Source organism: Ranitomeya variabilis, chromosome 4, assembly GCF_051348905.1.
Source record: "Ranitomeya variabilis isolate aRanVar5 chromosome 4, aRanVar5.hap1, whole genome shotgun sequence".
NCBI classification, from domain to species: Eukaryota; Metazoa; Chordata; class Amphibia; order Anura; family Dendrobatidae; genus Ranitomeya; species Ranitomeya variabilis.
In genome coordinates, this window is record NC_135235.1 from 292,966,093 (window position 1) to 292,978,400 (window position 12,308).

Below are 12,308 nucleotides of genomic sequence, written 5' to 3' on the forward strand. Positions count from 1 at the left end.
GAGAAGGAGGCACACGGTTTCATCAAAGAACCATCAGAACTTCTCTGAGACAAAACGGCCCCTGCCCCAATCTGAGATGCGTCAACCTCAACCTGAAAAGGAAGAGAAACATCCGGCTGACGCAACACAGGGGCAGAAGTAAATTGACGTTTAAGTTCCTGAAAGGCCTCAATAGCCACAGAGGACCAATTCATCACATCAGCGCCTTTCTTCGTCAAACCGGTCAGGGGCTTAACCACACTGGAAAAGTTAGCAATGAAACGGCGATAAAAATTAGCAAAGCCCAAAAATTTCTGAAGGCTCTTCACAGATGTGGGTTGAATCCAATCATGAATGGCCTGGACCTTAACAGGATCCATTTCTATAGCCGAGGGAGAAAAAATGAAACCCAAAAAAGAAACCTTCTGAACTCCAAAAAGGCACTTAGACCCCTTCACAAACAAAGCATTAGCACGAAGGATCTGAAATACCATCCTGACCTGTTTCACATGAGACTCCCAATCATCGGAAAAAATCAAAATATCATCCAAATATACAATCATGAATTTATCAAGATAATTCCGGAAGATATCATGCATAAAGGACTGAAACACAGATGAAGCATTAGAGAGCCCGAATGGCATCACAAGGTATTCAAAATGGCCTTCGGGCGTATTAAATGCTGTTTTCCATTCGTCACCCTGTTTAATACGAACAAGATTATACGCCCCTCGATGGTCAATCTTAGTAAACCAACTAGCCCCATTAATCTGAGCAAATAAATCAGAAACCAAAGGCAAAGGGTATTGGAATTTGACCGTGATCTTATTGAGAAGGCGATAATCAATACAGGGTCTCAAGGAGCCATCCTTCTTGGCAACAAAAAAGAATCCTGCTCCCAACGGTGACGAAGACGGGCGAATATGCCCCTTCTCCAAAGACTCCTTAACATAACTCCGCATGGCGGCATGCTCTGGCACAGACAGATTGAAAAGTCGGCTCTTAGGGAACTTACAGCCAGGAATCAAGTTAATAGCACAATCGCAGTCCCTATGAGGAGGAAGGGAACTGGACTTGGGCTCATCAAATACATCCTGGAAATCTGACAAAAACTCAGGAACTTCAGAAGAAGGGGAAGAAGAAATTGACATTAAAGGAACATCACTATGTATCCCTTGACAACCCCAACTAGTCACAGACATAGATTTCCAATCCAGCACCGGATTATGTACCTGTAACCATGGAAAACCCAGCACAACAACATCATGCAAATTATGCAACATCAGAAAACGACAATCTTCCTGATGTGCTGGAGCCATGTACATAGTCAACTGTGTCCAATACTGAGGTTTATTCTTGGCCAATGGTGTAGCATCAATCCCCCTTAACCCCTTCACCCCCGGAGCTTTTTCCGTTTTTCCGTTTTCGTTTTTCGCTCCCCTCCTTCCCAGAGCCATAACTTTTTTATTTTTCTGTCAATTTGGCCATGTGAGGGCTTATTTTTTGCGGGACGAGTTGTACTTTTGAACGACATCATTGGTTTTAGCATGTCGTGTACTAGAAAACGGGAAAAAAATTCCAAGTGCAGTGAAATTGCAAAAAAAGTGCAATCCCACACTTGTTTTTTGCTTGCCTATTTTGCTAGGTTCACTAAATGCTAAAACTGACCTGCCATTATGATTCTCCAGGTCACTACGAGTTCATATACACCTAACATGACTAGGTTATTTTTCACCTAAGTGGTGAAAAAAAATTCCAAACTTTGCAAAAAACAAAACAAAACAAAATTGCGCCATTTTCCGATACTCGTAGCGTCTCCATTTTTCGTGATCTGGGGTCAGGTGAGGGCTTATTTTTTGCGTGCCGAGCTGGCGTTTTTAATGATAGCATTTTGGTGTAGATACAATCTTTTGATCGCCCGTTATTGCATTTTAATGCAATGTCGTGGCGACCAAAAAAACGTAAATCTGGCGTTTCAAATTTTTTTCTCATTACGCCATTTAGCGATCAGGTTAATGCTTTTTTTTTATTGATAGATCGGGCGATTCTGAACGCGGCGATACCAAATATGTGTAGGTTGGGGTTTTTTTTATTGATTTATTTTGATTGGGGCGAAAGGGGGGTGATTTAAACTTTTATATTTTTTTTATTTTTTTCACATTTTTAAAAACTTTTTTTTTTTACTTTTGCCATGCTTCTATAGCCTCCATGGGAGGCTAGAAGCAGGCACAGCCCGATCGGCTCTGCTATGCAGCAGTGATCATAAGATCGCTGCTACACAGCAGATTTGCCGGTGTGCTGTGAGCGCCGACCACAGGGGGGCGCTCACAGCCACCGGCAATCAGTAACCATAGAGGTCTCAAGGACCTCTATGGTTACAATGGAGGAGCATCGCTGACCCCCGATCATGTGACGGGGGTCGGCGATGCGCTCATATCCGGCCGCACGGCCGGATGCGGTAGTTAAATGCCGCTGTCTGCGTTTGACAGCGGCATTTAACTAGTTAATAGCGGCGGGTGATCGCGATTTCACCCGCCGCTATTGCGCGCACATGTCAGCTGTAAAAAACAGCTGACATGTCGCGACTTTGATGTGCGCTCACCGCCGGAGCGCACATCAAAGCGGGGGTCCCGACATGTGACGTACTATACCGTCACATGTCGGGAAGGGGTTAAGGGAATAGGGCTTTGCAAAGGCTGCAAGGAAAAACCACAGCGTCTGGCGAACTCTAAGTCCATTAAGTTCAGGGCAGCGCCTGAATCCACAAATGCCATAACAGAAAAGGACAATAATGAGCAAATCAGGGTAACAGACAAAAGAAATTTAGGCTGTACAGTACTAATGATGACAGACCTAGCGACCCTCTTAGTACACCTAGGGCAATCAGAAATAACATGAGCAGAATCACCACAGTAAAAACACAGCCTATTCTGACATCTGAATTCCTGCCGTTCTGCTCTAGCCAAAATCCTATCACACTGCATAGGCTCAGGACTCTGCTCAGAGGACACTGCCATATGGTGCACAACCTTGCGCTCACGCAGGCGCCGATCAATCTGAATGGCCAGAGACATTGATTCGTTCAAACCAGCAGGCGTGGGGAACCCCACCATAACATCTTTAAGGGCTTCAGAAAGACCCTTTCTGAAAATTGCTCCATTTAGTGAGCACAGACCACTTTCTAAATTTCTGGCAGTATACTTCTGCCGCTTCCTGACCATGACACAGAGCCAGCAAGGTTTTTTCTGCCTGATCCACAGAATTAGGTTCGTCATACAGCAATCCGAGCGCTTGAAAAAATGCGTCTACATTAAGCAATGCCGGATCCCCTGATGCAAGGGAGAATGCCCAGTCCTGAGGGTCTCCACGCAGCAGAGAAATGACAATCTTCACCTGCTGAATGGGTGTCACCAGAGGAACGGGGTCTCAAAGCAAAAAACAATCTGCAGTTATTTTTAAAGTTCAAAAATTTGGATCTATCCCCAAAAAACAAATCAGGAGTAGGAATTCTAGGCTCTAAAGCCGGAGTCTGAACAACATAATCTTGGATACTCTGTACCCTTGCAGCGAGTTGATCCACACGAGAAAACAAACCCTGAACATCCATGTCAGCGCCAAAATCCTGAACCACCCAGAGATTAAGGGGAAAAAAAAGACAAAACAGGCTGCAGAAAAAAAAAAAATGGCTCAGAACTTTTCTTTTCCCTCTTTTGAGATGCATTCAACACATTGCTGGCCAGCTGTACTGTTATGACCTGGTGGTTAAGGAGCAACATGAGACGAGCTCTGAGGAGGTGGTATCTGTACTGACCGCTGTTCCTGATCCTAACACCAACACTAGAAGTAGCCGTGGGATGTTCCTGTCACTCCCTAGACACCTCGTCACAGTCTGAGAACTAACTACCCCTAAACATGGAAACAGAAAGCTATCTTGCCTCAGAGAAAATCCCCAAAGGAAAGATAGCCCCCCACAAATATTGACTGTGAGTGGTGAGGGAAATGACATACACAGAATGAAAACAGAATTTAGCAAAGGAGGCCAATTCTAACTAGATAGACAGAACAGGAAAGGATACTGTCAGTATTAAAAGCTAAAAATCCACACAGAGTTTACAAAAATAATCTTCACACCGACTCACGGTGTGGAGGGCAAATCTGCTTCCCCAGAGCTTCCAGCTAAGCTGAATATATCATACTGACAAGCTGGACAAGAAAAAACATAACATGAGCTGAGCGATTAAGTCCACAGCAAGTGGACAACCAAAAGAACAAGCAAGGACTTATCTTTTGCTGAAATGGCAGGCTATCAGAGAAATCCAAGGAGAGATCTGAATCCAACCAAGAAACATTGACAGCTGGCACTGGCTGAAGACCAGAGCCAGGCTAAATAGCAGAGCCAGGAGAGACGATCAGTGGAAGCAGCTGCTACTGTATGGAGCAATATATGGTGCTTTATAATATCTCTGGTTCAGAGAGACAGGCCATGAAGGACTATATCGTGGAAAGTTTGGCAAAGGGTTATGTCAGACCATCCTCATTTCCCATTGCCTTGTAAAGAAGAATGACGGAGGTTATGCCCCTGCCTAAATTTCAGCAAACTTAATCAGATTACGATCCGGGATCTATATCAGCGCCCTCTCATCCCAGACATCTTTAATCAGATTGTAGGAGCAAAATGGTTTTCAAAACTGGAACTCAGGGGCATATAATCTCATTTGAATTAAAGAGGGGGATGAGTGGAAAATAGCTTTCAATACACCTGAGGGACACTATGAAAACCGTGTGATGCCATTTGGGTTGACTAATGCTCGCACCGTCTTTCAGTACTTTGTAAATTATATTTTTAGTCACTTGGTAGATATGTTGTAATCTATCTTGATGACATTAATTTATTCACCTGACCTTGAATCACATCAGGTACATGTAAGGCAGGTCTTACTCAGTGGCAATAAATGTCAAATCAGAGAAATGTATGTTCTCGGTTGAGGAGATCCCTTTTATAGGATATGTTTTATCGTCAACCAGTTTTCACATGGATGCAGTGAAAGTCTGGGTGGTACTAGACTGGGATCATCCTGAGGCTTTGAAGGTGTTGCAAAGGTTTTTGGGTTTCTCCAGCTACTACGGTAAGTTCATCAAAAACTTTTGGGTAGTGGCCAAACCTCTGACGGATATGACCAGGAAAGGAACAGCCTTTCCCGATTGGTCCAGTCCAGCCAGGGAGACATTTGATACCTTGAAGGAGGGACACGCTTGATGGCCTCTTTGGGCCATACATCTGTACCTCCGCAAAATGGGATTGGGATGTATGTGATGACAGCACCATAGACTGTAATGGTGACGGCAGAGCGAGCATGCCCTCTGACACGCATAATACTAATAACATAGGTTTGTAATGGAGAGGCATCAATAAGATGCCCCCATTACTAACCCAATCATGCAGCCTGCCATCTAGATGTAGCAGAGCTGGACCTATTGTGGTACAAATGGATTATCATATTCTCTGTGGAAAGGTGAGGAATGTTGTTCTTTTTTATTTCAACTCTTTTGCAGAAGACAAGGGCATGGGTGGAATGGGTGATGTTGTAAGTATGGTTTAATTAATATTTATTAACGGCATTTGTGTTATTCTTTCAATTAAAGAACTTTATTCTGGGTGTCTGTGTTTTCATACAATGTGACTATGGGGTTAGTAATGGGGGCATCTTATTGTTGCCTCTCCATTACTATCCTCGGGGCTTGATGTCACCTGACAATAAAAAGTTGACATCAACTCCCACCAAATATCACCCCACTTGCCACTGCTACAGGGCAAGTGGGAAGTGGAAGGCTAAGTGTCAGAATTGGCACATCTTAGAGATGCGCCTTTTCTGGGGTGGCTGAGAGCTGATGTTTTTAGCCTGGGGGTGCCAGTATCCATGGCCCCTTCTTAGGCTATTAACATCTGCTCCCAGCCATCGGCTTTTCCTCTGCTGGTTAAGAAAAATAGGCGGGAGCCCACACCAGTTTTTTCAGAAAAATGATCTTTTAATAATTAAATGTACAGTAAGCTGCACACACTCTGTACTAATTGTATATATCACTGGCATCTATATATTTATCTATGCTATGTGTATTTACTGTATGTAATCCATCTCTTCTATTCTGTCGGCTCTTGCTGTGATTTTACTGCACACGGAAGGTGAATTGCCGGCTTTTATTCTATCTATCTATCTATCTATCTATCTATCTATCTATCTATCTATCTATCTATCTATCTATCTAACATATATGTGTGTTTCGAAGAATATTTCCTTTGAAAACAATGTGTAAATGACATAGAGAATTTCTCTATGTAAAAGCTCATGTTAAAATTGCATTGCAGTGGGATAGCAGTCGCACTGCTTTCGGATGTAAATTGGATGCTAGGATTGTACTCGCATGACACTCACATGTCACTCGTCCTTTTTTTCGGTCCTGATATCGGAACTTTTTTTAATCATATGGGTATGAGCCCTAATTGTTAGTTGCAGCATTGTGACCACCTCAGTAGAATATCCATCAGGAATTTGGTTTGTGCAACCACTTTGTGGTACACAAAATATCAAATATTACTGCCATGATTATGATTGACCTTTGTAATCAGAAAGCTAAAAAACCTGTTTTATTAGTAAAGTTGAATTTATTCTGCAATTGATCCACAGTGTGCATTTCTAAGGGTCCTAGTACACATCAGAGTTAGCCGGTTCTGTTGTATTCAGCTGGACCAGACAACCATCTGACATGAATGTGGCCTTCTGACTCTCTCTGACAAACAATGTGGGGGAAAAGAATTATTGGGCCCCTTGAATTTCAACACCTCATCCTTTTATTCTCCAAGGTTATGCCATAAAAGGCTTATATGTATGTGTAGGGGGCAATTGAGAAAGATATCTGGTGGACAAACAAGTGTTTGGTCAATGGTTATTGAAGAGATATGGGCACATTAATTCTTGCTGCAACAGTTTTCTTTGGGCAGTACCAGATAGACGGCCTAAACATAACTGTGGTTGTAGTATCAGAGAATACAAGAAGGAAGACTTTCTCCTCTCTTCCCAATGAACGCACATAAGCTCTTGGCCAAGCGAATGATTGTGTGTATGAGGGAGTTCAGCTGACAGCTAGTCAGCAAGTGTATGGCCAGCATAGATTTTTGATGTCTATGATTCATTCACCATTAGGCTAGTTTCACACTAGCGTTTCATATGAAGTAAAAGAAAAATGCGGCACTCACCCTTTAGTTGCTATGCTTGCGTGTTCTTTATTGGATAAGAAAAAGTTAATCACAAACGTCCATTAGGACTACAGATGAGCGAGAGGGTGCGGGAGACTCCCGCACCCTCTCGCTCATCTGTAGTCCTAATGGACGTTTGTGATTAACTTTTTCTTATCCAATAAAGAACACTGTTATGGTTCTCAATGGCAAGAGAACATAGCCCAGCAAACATAAGAACTAGCTCTTGGAAGGATGGAAACTAAACTGACCATGAACTAAACCTGCCGCACAACTAACAGTAGCCGGGTAGCGTAGCCTGCGTTTTATCCCTAGACGCCCAGCGCCGGCCGGAGGACTAACTAATCCTGGCAGAGGAAAATATAGTCCTGGCTCACCTCTAGAGAAATTTCCCCGAAAGGCAGACAGAGGCCCCCACAAATATTGGCGGTGATTTTAGATGAAATGACAAACGTAGTATAAAAATAGGTTTAGCAAAATTGAGGTCCGCTTACTAGATAGCAGGAAGATAGAAAGGGCACTTTCATGGTCAGCTGAAAACCCTATCAAAACACCATCCTGAAATTACTTTAAGACTCTAGCATTAACTCATAACATCAGAGTGGCAATTTCAGATCACAAGAGCTTTCCAGACACAGAAACGAAACTACAGCTGTGAACTGGAACAAAATGCAACAACAAACAAGGACTAAAGTCCAACTTAGCTGGGAGTTGTCTAGCAGCAGGAACATGCACAGAAAGGCTTCTGATTACAATGTTGACCGGCATGGAAGTGACAGAGGAGCAAGGCTAAATAGCGACTCCCACATCCTGATGGAAACAGGTGAACAGAGAGGATGATGCACACCAGTTCAATTCCACCAGTGGCCACCGGGGGAGCCCAAAATCCAATTTCACAACAGAACACGCAAGCATAGCAACTAAAGGGTGAGTGCCGCATTTTTCTTTTACTTCATATGAATATCTAGTCTATTATTCCATGCTGAGCACCATATACCCAATCAGCCCGTGTTCCCTGCACAACAGTGGTTAATCTACTCAAGACTGAGAAATTTTGCACGCTTCTAGTGCCGTCTGACTCTTGTCTCACACTAGCGTTTACCTGATCTGCGGCAGGCTGCGGACTTCCTCCGTGAAGCCCCGCCCTCGGCCGCACCTCCGCCGCTAGCTCCGCCTACTTCTGCATGCAGCCCGCATGCGACCTCTGTACCTATCTTTAACATTAGGAAAAGCAGAAGTCCAGCGTGGGTGATGTCCATAAAAAATACCTTTTATTCCATTTTTGTTAAAAGCACATAAATCCAAAGTCCATCTTCATATTCATAGACACAAAACGGGTGATTCATACCAGTGACAGTCACAGGCTTAAAGTGCATTAAAATCATACGCGTTTCAACGGTCATGCCGCCTTACTCATCTTTAACATTAGGTACGCAGGTCGTGCGGCTGTATGTGGATGCTGCCGCATGCGTCATTTTGACGATGCGGCAAAAAAATGAAATTGCTACAAGCTGCGTTTACGCTGGTCGCCGCATCGTCAAAACGACGCATGCGGAAGCATCCGCATACTGCGGCACGACCTGCGTACCAAATGTTAAAGATAGGTACACAGGCTGCAAGCCGGCCGCATGCAGAAGTAGGCGGAGCTAGAGGCGGCGGTGCGGCCGACGGCGGGGCTTCACGGAGGAAGTCCGCAGCCTGCCGCAGATCAGGTAAACGCTAGTGTGAAACTAGCCTAAATCAGACAGGAAGGTTTTTGGCTCATTCTCCAACCACTATACACCTTTTTTTTTGTCATGTATAGAGTAATCCAACTTTTTCTTGCCCTTCGCCTAATGTCTGGAACATCCATACGTGAAAAGTCGCCATAGAAATTTTATTATCAGGCCAAAACCTTATATTTCTGCTTTGTTGTAAAAACGTTTGATACTCATAGAACGCTTAAAAGCCAACCGGATCTCCTTGTTCCTCAGGCTGTAAATAAAAGGATTCAATATAGGGGTAAGGACCGAATAAATAACAGCTAGAACACGGTCGTAATACAAAGAGTAGCTCTTAGTAAGACGCACATACATAAAGACAATACAGGTAAAAAACAAGAGTACCACAGTCAGGTGGGCAACACAGGTGGAAAATGCCTTAATTCGCCCAACAGAGGTCCTTATTTTAAGAATAGCTAGAATTATTTTAACATAGGAAATTATGATAAAGGTGAATGTCACTAGGATAATAAAGCTATTGATGACAAAATCAGCGAGAACATTAACGGATGTGTCGGTGCAAGCCAAACTGAGCAAGGGTGGGAAGTCACAAAAGATATGCTGAATTTCATTACTCCCGCAGAAGGGCAGTCTGGATATGAGGATGACTTCTGTTATGGGACACAGAAAACCCAAAGTAAAGCAGGCAGCTACTAGCTTTATAGTCATTTTGGAGGTCATAATAGAAGGGTAACGCAGTGGGTGACAAATTGCCAAATAACGGTCGTAGGCCATGGTGGTGAGAAGATAACACTCACTGGCTCCAAGAGAATGAAAGAAATACGTCTGCACAAGGCAGCCATTAAAATGTATACTCTTTCTTTCAGCCAGAAGGTTTGTTAACATCTTTGGAATGGTGACCGCTGTATACCAAATTTCTAAGAAGGACAAAATACTTATAAAAAAGTACATGGGTGTATGGAGACGTTTGTCCATCCTTATAAGAATGAATACAATCACATTACCGGCAATGGTAAGAACGTAAACGAGAAGAAGACAGATAAAAAGGAAAGTCCCATATCTGTAGAGCGTCGGGAATCCTATAAGAATGAATTCTGTCACAGTGGTGCTTGTGTTCCATCCTTCCATCATGGGACCTTGAATGGAAAAATTAATTATGAACTAACATTAGATTGCTTCTCATAAGTCTTACCCACTAGCAGTTCTGTAAGTACCTCGAATATTTTCAGCGTTCTTTTTTTCATTTCTGTTACCTAATATCCTTCTCTGTCCAAATCTCGAACAGCAGGATTCTGTTCTGTTTTCTCATTTATTCATTTATTTTACTCACTTATATAGCACCATCATATTCCGCACTGCTTTATGGATATTACTGTCCCCATTGTGTCTCCCAATCTAAATTCCCTATCAGTATGTCTTTGGAGTGTAGAGGGAAAATGGGGAACCCGGAGGAAACCCACACAAACATGGGAAGAATATACAAACGTCTTGAAGATGTTGTCCTTGGTGGGGTTTTATTAGTGATTTACATTAATTTACCTATGATGTTTTCACTATAACTGTTACATTTAGACTGTAGTTTTAACATGTTTGACATGAGACTTACTTTTTAGCACAAAATTAATTTAGAATAATTTCTAGTTCTATAATTGTCTTTAGATCTTTTTATGTTTCTCTTACAGTGCATCAAACTCCATGGATAGAGTTAATGGGTGTATCAGGAGTCCACAATTTGTAACTATTATTATTAATAATAATAATAATATATGAAAATTGCTCACCCAATAACACACCATCATTTTCAATTCAGCCCTGAATCACAGATCGAAAACCCAATTACTTGAAGCCAGAAAGGTTTCTTCTACTTATGACACATTGACTAATTTGCTCATCTCCGTTAGTGATGATGCATCATAATCATAAAGCATGTGATCACCAGGGCTGACACAGTTTGCACCATTTAAAAACCATTCTTCTTTTTGGCACGTTTCAGCTAGAGGTTATCACAACGCATGTGTTGGCTTGACTCCATGCGCATGACTGACTTCCCAAGAAATGCTGAGATTTTTTTTTTTTTAAACTAAGCCTTGCAATAATTGTGCCATGTACTGTAGGGCACTGTACATAGACAAAAGAGGGCCCCTGTGCAAGAAAAGTAAATGGACCCTTTGCAGTCCAATAGCTCATCATAATTCATAATATCACCTGTTTTGGAGGTGGAAATGGGAACCTTAGCTCTTGGGCCCCTGTTGCAGCAATTATATATCTGCCCTTGCAGCAGGGCAAGGAGTCACAGTCTACTGGAAGCTCAATGGCCTAATTCAAAATCTCTAAGGGCCTCCAACAACCAATGGTATTTAATAGTATTGGCCTTCTCATATGGGGTCAAAGTATTTTTTGGGACTCCTTAGGCTCCAGGATCCAGGTTTGACTACAACCACCATAGTTCAGCCCCTAAAGCAGCACAGATAACTAGAGATGGCAGGTCAGCTACAGCGTGAAATGCAGGAGACACAAATCTGCACAGGAGACAGTGGTTAACACTGATTTTACGATTCCCTTAGACATTAGAGACAGTGTTCTGATTGAGCACAGTATTTTGTGTAAGGATCTCCAGAGTCTGGTATAAAATTACTTGGCCAAAGCCAATTTCACTCAAGACAGAGTCAAAAAAATCAATTTCCAGATCAGTCACTGAACGATTGTTCGTTAAGGCTACCATGTCGTGCAACTGTGATTTCTTAAAATTGTGCACATTTAATTCCGAGAGTCAAGACTCACAGAGAGTTGGATCACTGTAGCTATCAGTAAGGCACTGACCCTGAGTAATTCAAGAAGAAATTTTCAGTGTTAACCTGTTCAGAGACTGTGTATACTGCTGTAATTATTATTTGTGTTGGATCTGCCAGTTAGTAAAGGGAACTTGTCAGGTGATCCAGGCTGCCCAAACCACGGGCAATATCAATCAGTGCCAGGCTGCAGGATTGCAACCAGGAATCCACTTTTCTGAAGTTTCTTTGGTGTGTTAGATAAAATGGAGTTGGAAAATCCAGCTGAATCTTTAAACTATATCTCTTCTGAAATATGTGAGCATTGCAATTAAATCTATAAGTGTCTGTAATCATGTAGTCTGGCACTGATTGATGTTACCCAATGTTTGGGCAGCCTGGATCACCTGACAAGATCCTTTTAATCTGTAGTAAACAGAGAAGAGTTTAATAGTGTGTGCTCCTATTGTCTCATAAGAAACATAACACAGATGAAGGCAGACAAAAATTGTATTATCTATCTCTATGCCTATACACAGAAATTGGAGCTAAAGACTTAAAAAAAAAGTCCCAACCACTACAAAGATA

The 12,308-nt window shown here is 42.5% G+C and overlaps 1 protein-coding gene across 1 annotated transcript; it reads right to left on the reverse strand.

The window, feature by feature from the left end:
- Positions 1 to 9,025: 9,025 nt before the first annotated feature.
- LOC143766992 (olfactory receptor 6N2-like) lies at positions 9,026 to 10,080 on the reverse strand. The gene is made up of 2 exons (XM_077255011.1): positions 9,162 to 10,080; positions 9,026 to 9,051 (listed from the first exon to the last, which is right to left on the reverse strand). The coding sequence occupies exons 1-2, from the start codon at positions 10,078 to 10,080 to the stop codon at positions 9,026 to 9,028; spliced, it is 945 nt and encodes a 314-aa protein (XP_077111126.1).
- Positions 10,081 to 12,308: the final 2,228 nt, after the last annotated feature.